At 37.8% G+C, this 16915-nt stretch overlaps 1 protein-coding gene across 3 annotated transcripts in view; it reads right to left on the bottom strand.

The window, feature by feature from the left end:
• Positions 1–16915, bottom strand: part of LOC138736552 (lysophospholipid acyltransferase 2-like) — a 194295-nt gene that overhangs the window by 106033 nt on the left and 71347 nt on the right. For all 3 annotated transcript variants that reach the window (XM_069886236.1, XM_069886237.1, XM_069886238.1), the window contains one exon: positions 9495–9572. In XM_069886236.1, coding sequence (XP_069742337.1) covers positions 9495–9572 — 78 coding nt within the window. The remainder of the gene's footprint in view (positions 1–9494; positions 9573–16915) is intronic.

Raw genomic sequence — 16915 nt, 5'->3', positions numbered from 1 at the left:
GTGAAGTTTTTTTTTATTATTATCTTTAAAATTTTTTTTCTTTTTTTGTAGTTTTAGGAGGGGATAAGGGAAGGGGGTGTTTTTCTTTTTTTTTCTCTTTTCTTTTTTTTCTCCTCTTTTTCTTTGTGTTATTGTAAGTAATGTCTAAACTTAAGTTTGCCTCTCTTAATGTTCAGGGTTTAAATAATCCTATTAAGCGTAAGAAAGTACTTGCCTATTTAAAAAAAATAAAAGTTGATGTGGCTTTTTTGCAGGAAACTCATTTAACAGATAAGGAACATTTGAAACTTAAACGTGAATGGGTTGGACAAGTTTTCTATTCTTCATTTAATTCAAAGGCGAAAGGAGTGGCAATTCTGGTGCATAAGAATTTACCATTTCAGTTACAGAATGAAGAGAAAAATGGAGGAAGATTATTAAAACTGAATTGTACAATTCTTAATGAGGCTTGGACTTTGCTTGATGTTTATGCTCCAAATGTTGAAGATACAGCTTTTATTGTAGATGTGTCTTTATTACTTGGACAAACAAATTCCAATGTGATGATTGGGGGAGATTTAAATGTAGTATTGGAGCCTTTATTGGACAAGTATCCAAGAGTAATTAAGAAATCTAAGATGGCAGTACAAGTGACTAATATGATGAAAGATTTGAATTTAGTTGATATTTGGCGAAGACTTAATCCTACAGAGAAAGATTTTTCTTTTTATTCTTCACGTCATAATTCCTTTTCAAGAATTGATTATTTCTTAATTTCAACACATTTGCAGGATAAGGTTATATCTGTGGATTATAAGGCAAGGTTGGTTTCAGATCATTGATTATTATTATTAGAATATCAGAGTTCACAAGATGTTCAGAGAACCCCAAGATGGAGATTTAACATTATGTTATTACAAAAACCAGAATTTATTAGTTATTTAAAAAAACAAATTGAGGATTTTATTAGTAATAATGGTAACTCTGTTTCTAGTCATTTTGTTTTATGGGATGCAATGAAAGCTTTTTTAGGAGGTCAAATTATTAGCTATGCATCTAAAGTAAAGAAAGAGAGAATTAGAGAGATTGAAGATTTAGAGAAAAAGATAACTGTTAGTGAAAAAGAATTTCAAAAAATGCTACTGAAATGCAAAAGAACCAGTTAACTAATTTAAAATTAAAGTATAATGAATTACAAACATATCGATTTGAATGTTTAATGAATCGAACTAAACACAAGTTTTATGAATGGGGTGAGAAAGCTCAAAGTTTTATCATGGCAGTTAAAAAAAGAACAATTATCTAGGATTATACCAGCAATTAGAAAAAAATCGGGTATTACTTTTAGACAAAAAGAAATTAATGAGGAATTTTGTAATTTTTATAAAAAATTATATACATCTGAGTGTAAAGATGTAAGTGAAGATGCAATAGATTCTTTTTTGAAAAATATTAATTTGCCACAGTTGAATCAAGAAGATAGACAAGAGTTGGATAAATCTTTTACAGAGAATGAAATTGAAATGGCTATAAGAGATATACCAAATGGAAAGACACCTGGTGAAGACGGGTTCTCTATAGAATTTTATAAAACTTATGTTGATATATCTTCTATTTATAAGAATGTAATACAGCAAATTTATAAAACTTTTCAATTACCTGAATCTTGTTCTAATGCAATAATTACAGTTATACCAAAAAAAGATAAAGTTCCTTTACAGGTTTCTTCTTATCGACCAATATCGTTGTTAAATGTAGATTATAAAATTGTGGCTAAAGTTATGGCTAATAGATTGGCTCAATATTTACCTAAAATAATACATAAAGATCAAACAGGATTTATAAAAAACAGATATGTGTCTGATAATATTTTGCGATTAATTACTTTGATAAATAAATTTAAATGTCAAATGAATTATCCAATAGTGGTCTCATTAGATGCAGAAAAGGCTTTTGATAGAGTGGAATGGAAGTTTTTATTTAAAGTACTTGAGAAATTTTGTTTTGGTTCTTCATTTATTGGATTGATAAAGGCTTTATATAATAGTCCGAAGGCTAGACTTGCTACTAATGGACAGATTTCAGAATCTTTTGATCTAACAAGGTCTACTAGACAAGGATGTCCATTGTCACCTGCTTTATTTGCTATAGTTATTGAACCTTTGGCACAGTTAATACGTCAAAATGAAAATGTTAAGGGTATGAGAGTTTTGAATGAGGAATACGAGATTAATTTATTTGCAGATGATGTTTTATTATACCTGGTAGTCCCATATATTTCTTTACCAGTAATTCAAGAATCTTTAGAAAATTATGGTCAATTATCTGGCTATAAGGTAAATTGGGCTAAAAGTGAAATTTTGTCAATTTGTAAAGATGATTATTTGATTTATAAAAATATTACGAAATTGAAGTGGACAAAACAAATTAAATATTTGGGAATTAACGTCAATACAGAATATCAAGATTCATATTCAATTATTTACCTTCCTTTAATAAAAAAGATTAAACTAGATTTGATTAGGTGGAAGGACTTACCTTTAGGTTTATTGGGGAGGATTAATACTATAAAAATGAATATTTTTCCTCGGATGCAATATTTATTTCAATCAATTCCTTATTTTTAAAAAAAATGTTTTTTTAAGGATTTATATAAAGCAGTTAGAGAATTTTTATGGAAGGGAAAATTTCCGAGGGTAGCAATGAAAAAATTGAAGTGGGACTTTCAATTTGGAGGTTTGAGATTACCTAATTTTCAATATTATTATGAGGTAGCTCAATTTAAATTTCTTAGTGCATTAATGAATATGGAGGATCCGCCCAGTTGGGCGGAGATAGAAATGGCAGTTATTTTAGAAAAATCTCCACATGAATTTTTGTTTTGATGGAATAAAAATTTGTTACGAACTAATGATGTACCAATATTGAAACATTTATTGAATCTATGGACGAGTAAACTTGATAAAGTGGGGCTTAAAAATAAATGGTCTGGGCGATTGCCATTATATAATAATCAATTTGTTCCTTTTACGGTCTCCAATATCACTTTGAAACAATGGGAAAGGAAAGGAATAAAAAACTTATCTGATTGTTTTTTTGAAGGACATTTTTGTTCTTTTGAGGAACATTTTTGTTCTTTTGAGGAATTACAAAAGAAATTTGGTATTAGTGGAAATTCTGTATTTGTGTACTATCAGTTAAGATCATTTGTAAAACAGATATGTGGTCGGCAAATGACTTTATTGCCCGAAACTGGTTTTGAGAAGTATGTACTTTCAATACCAGAAATGGGGTATATATCTGATTTGTATTGTATTTTACAAGAAAATGAAAGTAAGAAAGATTGGGATAAAGATAAGTTGAAATGGGAAAAAGATTTAGGTTCTACAATAGCTGAAGAAGCTTGGATGGAAATTTGTCAAAACAGTATTCGGAAATTGATTAATGCTAGATTAGCGATGATTAATTATAATTTTATACATCAATTATATCTAACACCAGAAAAATTAAAAAAATTTGGTCTTAGTAAGTCAGACTGTTGGTTTCGTTGTGACCAGACAGCTAGTACTTTTTTACATACTGTCTGGTCCTGTGACCGATTGCAACAGTTTTGGAAAGGTATTCAATCTATATTTAATAGATTATATAATATTTGTGTTGTATTAGATCCTGATATATTTTTATTAGGGAATATGCAATCATTAATTGATTTAGGATTAAATTATTATCAGATTTCTTTTATCTATTTAGCTTTAGCAGTGGCCAAGAAATGTATAGCGTCTACTTGGAAAGATAGAAATATACTAACTTTGGATAGGTGGTATTTAGAGATGAAGTCTTGTTTAATTATGGAAAGGATATCTTTTTCAATTCAAGATAAGATGTCTTTTTATAAGTTGAAGTGGACTCCATTTGTTAAGTATATGCAATTAAGTTTGATTTAAGTATGTTCCTAGATGTGATATTTTAGATCTGATAAATCTTTTTTTATTATTTTTATTTGTCATATTTTTCTTTTTATTTGTGTGTGTTTTTTTAATACATAATATTATTAATTTTACTAATTCTTCACTCTTTATTTTTGGGGAGGGGAAGGGTGGGTTTTTTTATATATAGATTTTTTTTAGTTCTTGTATATGTAGGGGGGGTTAGGTTGAATTAAGTTAGGTTATTAATGTTTTATTGTAATTATATTATTTTATATCTTTTCTTTAAATGTAATTTTTTAAATTTCTGTGATAAAATCTTTAAACAAAGTTTTAAAAAAAAAGTCAATTTAGGTTCTGATTTTGATCTCCAAAGTCAAAGTAAAAACCTGCTTTATAAATGCTGTCTGTTCACACAGATCCAAATGAAACCAGAGATTAAAAAGTCCCAACAAATGGAAGCACAGAGGATCTGCTTGAAAGGTTGAAATATTCAACAATTCGGTGCCATTGAGTATCTCATAAATGCTTGCAATGTTCTCATAAGGACAGTTCAAAGGGAATCAATCCTTTGGCTCTGAACATAAAAGTATGTAGCCAAACCTCAGATGCAAATAAAAATATTGTGAATCTGGAAAATGCTAACTGGCTGCATCATGGTCTGGTATGGGGTCACCAATATATCTGAGCATAAAGCCCTGCAAATGGCAGTGGACACAGCTCGAGGTATCACAGGTAAAAGCCTCTCCACCATCAAGAACATCGACAGGGAACGCTTCTGTCGAGGAGCAGCAGCAATCATCAAGGACACACACCACCAAGCACATGCTCTGTTCTCACGACTACCATCAGGAAAGAGGTTAAGGTGCAACAAGACTCTTGCCACCAGGTTCAGGAATAGTTGGCTCTCCTGCCCATTATCAGAATCCTCAACAAACTCAATCATCTCTGCATTGCAGTTTATTTAGATTTCTTTATTTGTATAAATGTGTACATTGAATCCTTTTTTTTTTTTTACACTGCCAAAAAGTGGTCATTCTGCCCTGGCCTGCAGGAAAAAGAATCTCAGGGTTGTGTGTGATGTCATGTACGTACTCTGACAATAAATCGGAATCATTCTGACAATCGATAAACCAGAATGGAGGAGCTATTTTCCTGCACCTTGTGAATTCCAAGCAAAATTAAATTTCTTTCAAGTAAAAATTCAATAATGACAAATATAAATTGAAATGCAAGCATTACCCCAAGTTTGTTCAAATTTCAATGTCAGAAACAGTAAAAGTTTTCACTCTTCATATTTGCTGCTTGATCTGTTGTTAATTTCTCTTTTTTGTGCTGCCTTGTTATTAATTGTTATTGGGCAGAGTGAAGTTTCTACCACACCCATTACTATTCCACCAATATGAAGAAAAAAGCAGCCTTTGTGTTCCATGCACCAATATTTGTTGAATAAAAATTGACAAGGGGTTAGGTCATGATAACTGACCACCTATGAATAATAAAACAATCTGCCTGGATTTTAATGCACCTGCTTCTCAACATTTGCTAGAATTTGAAAAATATACTTAAAACATAGAACAGAACAGTACAGGGCCCTTGGTCCTCAACGTTGTGCCATCTTAAATACTCCTACCAAAATAAAACAAATTTTCTACCTCATAAGCCTCCATTTTTCTTTCATCCAGTGTCAGTCTAAGAGTCTCATAAATGCCCAAACGTTTCAGCCTCCCCACCAGCCTGGCAAGGCCTTTCACGCACCCATAATTCTCCACATTAAAAAAAAAACACCTCTGATGTCTCCCCTAAATGATCCTCCCTTCACTTAGTCCTCTGGTGTTTGCTATTTCACCCCAGTGGAAAAGTAGATCTTTATTAAGTCTTCTCTCATTCTTCTTCACTCCAAAGTGAAAAGTCCCAGCTCTACTAACCTTGCCTTACAAGGCTTGCTCTGAAATCCAGGCAATGTCCTGGTAAATCTCCTCTGCATCCTTTCTTATAAGAAGGTGACCAGAACTGAGCACAATACTCAATTGTGGTCTCATCAGAGATTTGTAGAGTTGCAACATGACCTCTCAACTCTTAAACTCAATCCCCCGATTAATGAAGTCCAGCTTCCTATAGACCTTCTTAATTATCCTATCAACCTGCGAGTGAACCATGAGAGGACAATTCAAACAAAAACAGCAAAATTTGAAAATGCTGATCCGTCAGTTGCTGTGCAGTTCCACAGTCACAGCTTTATGCAAGTTTTATTATCCAAAATTCAAAATAGTGTGGCTAAATTACATACTGAGATATGCTCAGTAATCTGAAATCATTTAGCATTGGAGAAATCAAACTGCAGGTCACAAGAGTGTGTTTTTTTTACAAGTCGTTAAGTCTTTGGAATAGTGTTGAGAGTTGAATCTTTAAAAAAAAACAGGCTAACATGTGTGGTGGAACATGGGTATTGCAGGCATGTCAGGGCATGTCCTCACTGGGCTGGCCAGGCTGGGCTGCCTTCTGTACCTGTAGCTACTGGCCATCCACACAATCAATGCCTCTCATCATCCTGTACACCTCTATCAATTCACACTTCCCCACCCCCCTCCCTTGTCCTCCATCGTTCCAAGGAGAAAAGACCAAGTTAACTCAACTTTTCCACATAAGGCATGGTCCCCAATCCAGGCAGCATCCTAAATCTCTTCTGCATCCTCTCTCTTGCATCCACAACCTCCCTGTAGTGAGGTTACCAGAACTGAACACAATATTCCAAATTGGGTGTAACTAAGATCCAACATAACTGCAACATTCCCTTAAAGCTCTTGACTCATTCCCACAGTTAATGAAGGCTAATACACCATACACCTTCTTAACAACACTATCAACCTGTGAAGCAGTTTTGAGTGTCCAATGGACACGAACTCCAAGGTCTCACAGCTCACCAACACTGCTCAGAGTCCTCCCATTAACATTGTATTCAGTCTTCAAATTTGACCTATCAAAATAAACCATCTCACTTTTCAGGGTTAAACTCTATCTGCCACCTCTCAGCCCAGTTCTGTATCCTCTATGTCCCTCTTAACTTCTGGCAACGCTCCAGAATACAACCAACCTTAGTTTCATCCACAAAATGTTTAACCCACGATTCCATTTTCTTATCCAGGTCATTTATAAAACAATCACAAAGAGGAGTTGTTCCAGAACAGATCACCACAGAACACCATTGTTCTCTGACCTCCTTGCAGAACATGAAACATCTACAACCAATCTCTGCCTTCTCTGGGCAAACCAATTCTGTATTCACAGGGCAAGGCCTCTTTGGATTCCATACCTCCTTATTTTCTAAATGAGTCTTACAAGAGGAGTATTGTGAAATACCTCACTGAAATCTATATTTACTACATTCACCACTATATATTCAAAGTGCTTTGATATTTCCTCAAAGAATTCAATGAGGTTCTTAAGACATGACCTTGACCTTCCCATGACAAAGCCATGCTGACTATCCATAATCAGATTATGCCTCTCCAAATGTTTGTAAATCCCATCTCTCAGGATTTCCAACATGCTTGCCCACCACTGAAGCAAGATTCACTGGTCTATAATTTCCTGGGTTATCTCTCCTCCCTTTCTTGAGCAGCCTCATTTGCAACCATCCAATCCTCCAATACTTCTCCTGTCCCTAGTGAACATACGAAGGTCATCACCAGTGGCTCAGCAATCTCCTCCCTCACTTCCCAGAGTAGCCTTGGGTAAATCTCCTCTGGTCCTGATGACTTATCAAACTTTATGCTTTTCAAAAGTTTTGACACATCCCCTTTCTCAATGTCAATATTCTCAAGCATTTCAGTCGACTTTTAAGTTGCCCCCACAATTGCCAAGGTCCTTTTTTCTGGTGAACACTGCTACCTCCCTCGACTCCATGCACACATTTCCACTATCACACTTGATCGTCTCATCCTTATATGATTCGTCCTCTTGTTCTTCACATATGTAAAATGCCTTGGGGTTGTCCCTAATCATGTTCACCAAGGCCTTCTCATGGTCCATTCGTGCTCTCCCAAGTCCCCTCTTGAGCTCTTTCCTAGCAATCTTGTAATCCCCTTGAAATTCTATCAGTTCCTATCTTCTTAAATCTCTTGCAAGCTTTTCTTTTCTTCTTAACTAGATTTTCCACATTCTTTGTACAATATGGTTCTTTCACCTTACTATTCTTTCCCTGCCTCAATAATTTAATTAACAGCATCTACCCTCCACATAGACCTCTTAGTCATCTGTCAACTTTCTGGTTAAAAAAATGGTCACAAATACCATGGATCTCAAGAGCAACTGAGCATAAAACAAGATTTTCTCTATAAAAGCTGTAGCCCATGGGAAAATATGTGATATGAAGCTAGGTACATTCATTACTTCCGTGGCAGTGTCAAGAAAAATCAAGAGGGATTGATTTGACTTTTTGAATGGAAGTTATATGTTGCCTTATTTGACACGAATTTGGAATCATTAAAAGAGAGCACATAATATCCAAGTCATTAATCAACTTGCCGTCAAGGAGAAGTCCTGATCCCTGTTGTACACCAGCAGGTATAGGCCACAATCCTGAGCTGTCTGTGTTTCAATATCTGTACATTCTGTACCCAGCTAAATACATTATTCCTAATCCCATGATTTCTTCTTTAAGGTAACTACTAAAGGTCTTTTGAAAACATTCATTGTTTCCTCTTTTTGCAACGTGTCTGTAAATTATGAAACATGTAAAATATCTTTTCTCTTATTGAACTTGTTTAATGTTCCCAATCATTTTGATTTGATCACAAGAGATCATTACAAATATTTCCATTTGTATTCTCTAACATTCACAACTCCCTTCAACAGTTAGGTACTTGGAGTGCACTTAAAATTAGAGGGAAGAGATATTTCTCCTCCTTTTCTGCAGATGCTCAGGCAGTATAGGAATGCATCTCCCATCACCTCAGTTAAGATCTGCTAATGCATGACGAAGCCCACTACTGGCTCGTCCCGAGAATCTAAATAAATCTGGATAACTTTATCTGGTTAAATTGTACAGGCAACTACATCTCACTCTGCTGATCAATGCACTGATTGATATTTTTGTGTGAGAGGAGGTCACGCACCTTTAAATTTTGCACCTCCCAAGTATGTAACACAAAAAGATGGGCAATGCTAAAAAAAAAAACAACTAAACAGTTCCACGTCCTGAGGTGGTTCATTGGATGCAGTTATTTGGGAAACCAGTGAACTTTTAGGTTTTTGTCTGCAACCACTCGTTCTCTAAAACAGCAATGAGAAAGAAGCTCTTTCCTGAACATTCAAATGAACAAATACAAGTCCACCCAATCTAGAAAAGGATCTTTGTTATAGTTTGAAAAGCATCCATTTAATGAAATGAATAGATCATGTCGAAAAGTATGATATCAAAGGTTCCCCTTCTCACCACCTGGTGCTGCTATCCAAAGCAATCTTTGTTACTGGCACATATAGAATTTACTGTATGTAGCAGTAACGAGCACCACACTATAATAAAGAACAGCGTTTTTCTTAGGTTTTTACAGCTGTTTGTATGGAACTTTTAGCTAAAGTACTTACTTGTGCATGTGGCCCGCCCCAACAATGACCATAATGTAGTAAGAAATTCCACTCTGAAGAATGAAATGCAAAGCATACCTAAAAGAAAAATAAATCATTCTGGTTAATGCAGGGATGGAGCCAGTGCAAAACGACAAGCTGACATTTTCTGTTACAAATGACACTTGGGAACCTTAGTTCCCCCACAAGTACGTAAAAAAAATTAGCTGAATACAAACCTGGATAATTCAATTGATTTAATAGTAAAAACAGAATCTAAGGATACACAGTCATGGAGTTGAGACATGCAATGATACATTAAACATGGTCAATAAAACAAAGTTAACCTTTTTCTCTTAATAACTTGTTCATCTCTGGCATTGATTCTATATAAAATTACCACCATCTTCTTTTCTTCCTCAACCCTCTGGGTTTAATTTGCTGACAAATGTCGTTTTATGTGGTGAACGTTGAAAATGATCCTGAGGAATATATTGAACATCAGAAGTCAATTCTGTAAGCTTGTTATTATAGCAACAGATTAAGATGAGAAACAGATTATTTTGTTGGCCTATCTGATTATAATGCACAGTAAAATCCCTGGTATCCAGAATTCAAGCAACCAGCAAAAAAAATGTATATAGATTTAAAAATTAAAATAAACAAGGATAAAATAATAGGTAAAAAAAATACATGTTTCAAATTGTAAAAGTAAATGTTCTCTGAAGTAACACATAAGCCTTTAGTGAAGGTGGGAGCAAATATTCAGCCAGCGGAGAGCTTGTAGCAACTGTTTGAATAAAGTTGTGCTTGAATAAAATGGCGTCGCCAAGGATGAAAAGCTGGGTGATGCTGGTCACTGAGAGGTCACTCTCTTAAAGTGTCTCCTTATCCCAACCGAGCAAGAGTCATTCCAGTCAGAGGCTTTATCTGTAAATTTGGGGGGGGGGGGCGGAGCGGAGTTAATGATTGATGATATTATTGTTCATCTTTTCAATGGCTCCGTGGAGGGGGAGGAACCTGTGGATGCAGCGACGGTTAGAAGTTTTCAAAGAATGTGACTGAAAATGAACTAAAATTCTTTAAGGTTTATATATTAATGAAAGTGTAGTTTGTTCAGTGTAAGCACAGTATAGTATTTTTTGTATTTTAAACTGTTTATTCTTAATGCAGGTATCTTGATTAGGCATTGTAAGTCTCAAGCAAACAGAAAATTCACTTATCCGGCATCTACCAATCCCCATAGGTTTTACAGTACCTAGTTTTGTTAACAATTTTATGAAAAGCATTTTGCTTTTATATACTAGCTTCTCATTCATCTTCCAAGTAGTTTTTGTGTCCCATTCAAACATTGGATGAGGACAGAAGCATTTTAAATGCTCTAACTTTTCAGGTCACATTCTGCCATTGCCTTCAGCTCACTTTCATTATTTTCAAAACAGATCAAAGCACTTCTGTCATTTCTTCCCAGTCAGTCAACAACACTTAAAAGATAATGTGCCCCCCCCCCCCCCAACCTTTAGCAGGAAAAATTGTTCAAAATATTCCACTTAATACTTGTGTCTCAGTGATGGTGAAAAAGTAGTGATTCACTTTGTTCAGCAAGACATAATCATATGTGCTTCACAATACATTGCACAATTCCTTCGAAAGTCAAATGCAAACTGCTGCCATCAGGGAACAATAAATTTGGAATCAGTATAAACTTGTCCTGCAACAACAAGGAAAATGTTTAAAAATATAATTTCTCCAAATTTATTTCTCTTTTCCTCTGGGTATTCATCAAACAGCGAGCATTTTTCACAAAATTTCTTTGAACTTTTTTTTAATGAACTCTCGCCCACCCCACCATCCCTACTCCCCCCAAACCAAGCATCTCCCAGACTGATGTATAAAGAACCTGTGTAAAGTACAATCAGTAGCTCCTGCTGTTGAAGGGGACCCAATGCCAAGTGTTCACACATCATTCAACAAGAATATTGAAAGCAAAATCTGTGCCAATTGACATACATTGGATTGGTAATTAGAACAATAAAATTATTCATTTTCCATCCAACAATTATTTTGCACTTGTGCCCATTTAAAAAATCTAAAGTTAGCAAATTATTAACCTATCTCAGGCTTATTATTACAAAATCACACTAAATCAAAACATCAAATCTAAACTATGATCCCTTTTATGATTCATTAATTGAGCCCCAAACGTTGTTTAAAAGGCTATCCTACCAGAGCATGCCAGGTCTTTGCACATAGTACATTGATCACATAATCCAAAATTGAGCAAGCAATCTAATTCATGGGCATGTACTATTACAATACCTTCTGCTGCCAGCAGGACAAGTTGCTGAGGTTGCCAAGACTAACAACTCTGGGGGAGGTTATGGGGTCAGTGCTGATTGGGACATCTAAGGCACCATATCATTCCAGCACTTTGATCTTTTCAGTTCCATATGAATACTCAGGTGGCAGTATCAGGAGTGTGGTTTTGGCCTTGAAGCAGGAGCACTTGCAGTCATTCATCAGCATTACAACATGCCTGCACTTCTGTCAGTGCCCTTGCGCCATAGATATAGATGGGAACTCAGGTCAAGGACAATCTAATCAGAAGAACTCCATGTCATCCAACACCATGAGCATCCTCAACAATGTTCACCAGCTTTCACATACCAAGAAGGAAAACAAGACACCGAGAGGTGAACTACAAAGTATTTTTCTTTTTTTTAAATAATTTATTTAGTTTAACATTTGAGCATACATAATAAATGATAATTACATAATAAATCAATTGTATGCAAGTAAATACATACAAAAGGGAGAAAAATAATAGGTAAATAATAAAATATACATAACTATATTTATTGCTACTTCTAATAACTCATTCCAGCGATAAACATAATGCATGCAACCATGTCAGACCCATTTATTGGACTGTTATATTAAAATAAAAAAGATTTTTTTTTAAACTAAAAACTAATAGACTAATCTAATCTATCCACTCCCTCTAATCAAGATTACCTTTTTATAATGAGAGAAAAAAAGAAATTAATAATGATGTGGCGAACTCCGGAGAATAGACAAAAAATTCCTGGAATGTATAATAATTATTAATTCTTCCAATTATAAAAATTACAATTTAAGGTGGTGCACCAAACTCCAAAGGCAAAACTTCAATTATCCCAGTTTTTTATGCAGGTGTTGATCCTTCTTGTGAGAAATGTAACCTTTATGCCTTTTTACACATTTTTTATGCTCTGGGAATGCCCAAATTTAGAGAGATTTTGGAATAAGATTTTTCAAACTCTTAGCAACAATTTTCAAGACCAACTTGGAACCTTGTCCGTTAATTGTTCTGTTTTTTTTTTCTTGTGACACAGATGAACCTATAATTGGTATCTCAAGAAAAAGTCTAAGCTTTTAATACATTGATAGCCAGAAAAACTATTTTATTGAAATGGAAAGGAGGCGAACGAGACAGTCAAAAGCAATTATTATTCCCATCAAATATTATTGATTAAGTGGACTAGATCTGATATAAACTAGCAGGAATGTAAACATTCCTGTAAACAAGCACAGGGCATCAGGGATGTGATGCAAAACAATATACATCACATATTATATTCAACTATTGAATATAATGAAACAAACGCAGTACTGTACCATGGTCAGTCAAATCAGATGGTGGAAATTGGTTTGCAGGCGTATGAATCGCAAAAGGTTGGCTTGCAGGTGCAGCAGGCTATCAAAAAGACAAATGGAAGCCTAGAAGGATTGTATTTAAGAATAAGGAGGTTATTCTGCAACTGTAGAAGGTAGTGGTGAGGCCACATCTGGAGTACTGCATGTAGTTCCAGTCTCCTTACTTGAGGAAGATACATTGGCTTTGGAGGTGACGCAGAGGGGTTCACCAGGTTGATTCCAGAGATAATGGGGTTACCTAGGAGGAGAGATTGAGTCATCTGTGATTAGACTCACTGGAATTTAGAAGAAAGAGAGGGGATCTTATAAAGCGTAAAAATTATGAAAGGCATAGATAAGATAAAGATACAGTGTCCTTCATGATGTTTGGGACAAATAAATTTTTCCTTTATTTGCCCATTTGCTCCACAGTTTTATATATCTAATCAAACAATTCATGTGATTAAAGTGGTCATTCCAGATTTCATTAACACTTATTTGTATTCAGTTTGGCTTGACCAAGTAGAAATTACAGCACTTTTTACATACAGTTTCCCCATTTCAGGGCACCATAATGTTTGGGGTATTTTGCTTCACAGGTGTTTGTGAGTACTCAGGTATGTTTAATTGCTTAATTGGTGCAGGTATACGAGAGACAGGTGTGGTGATACAAATGTGCAACTACTGAAGGATAGTTGGCCAGTCCCCCACTGGTGACTCACTCCCTGGCAAACCCTCCCCTTGTGACCCTTGAATAAACATCAACCTCCCTCTCCCTGTCCTCAGTCAAGCACTTGGAATCGGGCCAGCTACAAGTCTAAAGTGTAATAAAGCCTATCATTCCCCACTCTACAGCTTTGGAGTCATTGATAGAGCCTATCAATTTACTATAATTTAAATTTTCCACATAGGATGCACCATCTGCTGTGATCCAACAGACTAGACCTCGACCCACAGACGCCCGGAGTCACAGAGCTGTACAAGCAGTGGATCAAGTGCTTCAGACTTCCTGGAAGCTTCTGAGGACCTCATAAATTCTGATGAGAAGAAACTCAAGTTACTGCATTTGAGGGTCAGCCACTGTGCCACGGCTTACTCTGCAGCTGGGACTGAGCTCCACAACCTCTACAGACTGCAGGTAAACAAAATCTACTCATTGTACCTCCTGGCCTCAAGAAAACAGCAATCCGGTGAGACGCTGGACAATTTCTTTCAGGCCCTGCATGATCTGGGGTGAGAATGCAGGGACAATATCCCTGCCCAGGTATCGGTGGACCAGTATGTGGAAGAGCAGATATGGGACACCTGCGTGGCTGGAGTGAGGTCAGATTAAATCCGCCAGCAACTGCTAGAGGAAAACAAGCTGCCATTGCAGAGATCCCACCAGCTTGCTAAGACTTTAGATTCAGCCCACTGCAACGCTGAATTCATCGCTACCGCAATGGGCCCTCCACATTTGGGCTGCGGGCTCAGCCATGTTGGGGCATGGCCTCACAAACCGCCTCATTACAGGGAGGCCCTGACCCCACCACCTCTGCTGCCACCACAGCCAAGCACCTGAAGTGCTACTTCTGCGGCCACCAGAAGCACCACTAGCGATGCTGCCTGGCGAGAAAAGCTACCTCCTCAGGATGTGGAAAGAAAGGACACTACGAGAGAGTGTATAAGTCAAAGCCTTCCTTGCTGAGCAGAGCCACATGCACCCCTGGGAGTCAGCCATTGAACCCGACTCCACTTCCTCTCGCAGTGATGACATCACTTCTGGTCTCGAACAGCTCGACTGCATGCACAACCCAGGAGTCGCCATCTTACCCAACTCCACTTCCACCATCGTGGATGACGTCACTTCCGCCTTCTTCATTCACCTCTCTCAGTATGCCCAGTCAACATGGGGGATGCCATCTTACCAAACTAGCTCCCCCTCCAACAGCGACCAGTACTAGTGTCCATCAACTTGGATCAGGGCAGCCCTCACCCGATCACCCACTCGACGACAGAGACTGAGGTAAATGGGAAACAAACTAATTGCCTGCTCGACAATGGAAGCACTGAAAACTTCATCCACCCGAACAATGCTCACAAACTCTCTCTCCTCATCATACCATGACAATCAATGGCCACAAAGGACCAATCTGCTGAGATCCAAGGGCATTGCATTGAGTCATTAACAGTGCGGGGTAAACATTATGACAATTTCCATTTACTGTTAATGTCTCAGCTCTACGCACCAATCCTTCTGGGGTTGGAATTCCAAAGTCAGTTCAGGAGTGCCACGATGGTATTCGGAGGGCCCCAACCACCCATCACTGTATACAACCCCCACCTCAAGGACGCCCCACAGCCAGCCCCCACCTGTGGGCTCTCTAACCTCCGCATACCCCCACCATCACTGTTTGACAGCCTTACCCCAGAGTGTAAACCAACACCAACTAAGAGCAGACACTACAGCGTTGAGGACGGGGCATTCATAAAGTCCAAGGTGCAGTGACGCCTGGCGAGGGGGTCATAGCGACCAGCTCCAGCACGTGGAGAGCCCAAGTCGTGGTGGTCAGGGACAGAAGTAAACCCCATATAGTGATCGACTACAGAGAAACGATCAACTGCTTCATGCAGCTGGATGCATACTCCCTTCCCTTGCTGACATGGTCATCAAGATTTCCCAGTACAGGCTGTTCTCCTCTATTGACCTAAAGTTGGCGTACCACCAACTCCCCCTATGCCAAGGAGACTGCCAGTAAATGCATACGAAGCAGATGGCAGGTTCTACCGCTTTCTCTGGGTACCCTTTGGAGCCATCAATGGAGTCTCCGTATTTCAGAGGAAAATGGATCAGAGGTGGACAATCACAAACTGATGGCCTCATTCCCCTACCTAGATAATGTCACTATCTGCGGCCATGACCAGCAGGATCACGATGCGAACCTTGCCAAATTTCTCCACACTGCTAAGACCCTCAATCTGAGCTACAACGAGGACAACTGTGTTTCGCACAACTCGCCTGGCCCTCCTCGGATATGTTGTGGTACATGGTATCAATGCTCCCGATCCTGCATAATCTCAAGGCGCTAAAATGGTGCCTGGGGTTCTTTTCCTATTATGCTCAATGGGTGCCAAACTATGCTGATAAAGCTTATCCCCTGGCAACATCCACAACCTTTCCCTTCTCGGCAGAAGCCCAGGCAGCCTTCACCCAGATCAAGGGAGACGTCATCAAAGCCACGATGCATTCCATGGACGAATCCATCCCATTTCAGGTGGAAAGCGATGCCTTCATGCTGGCCACCACTCTCAACCAGGCAGGCAGAGACAGTAACCATTTTTTTCTAACTGTACCTTTCACGGTCCTGAGACACAGCACACCTCTGTCAAGAAGCAGGCACAGGCCATCATTGAGGCAGTACGCTACTGGCGTCATTACCTGGCCAGGAAGAGATTTACCCTGCTAACGGGCCAATGAGCCATTGTGTTCATATTCAATACCAAATTGCAGGGTAAGATCAAAAATGACAAAATCCTGAAGTGGAGAATCGAGCTCTCCACCTACAACTATCACATTCTACACCAGCTGGGCAAGCTCAATGGCCCCCAGACACCCTATCCTGGGGGACATGCTCCAGCGCTCATCTCTGCCACCTCCAGTCCCTCCACGATGACATTTACCTCCCCAGAGTCACGAGATTGTTTCACTTCATGAAAGCCCTGAACCTTCCCTACTCCATTGAGGATATCAGGTCCTTGACCAGACTCTGTTGGGTCCGTGTGGAATG

The sequence above is a fragment of the Narcine bancroftii genome, chromosome 6, assembly GCF_036971445.1.
Source record: "Narcine bancroftii isolate sNarBan1 chromosome 6, sNarBan1.hap1, whole genome shotgun sequence".
Classification (NCBI taxonomy): Eukaryota; Metazoa; Chordata; class Chondrichthyes; order Torpediniformes; family Narcinidae; genus Narcine; species Narcine bancroftii.
This window is presented reverse-complemented; position numbering and strand designations above follow the sequence as displayed.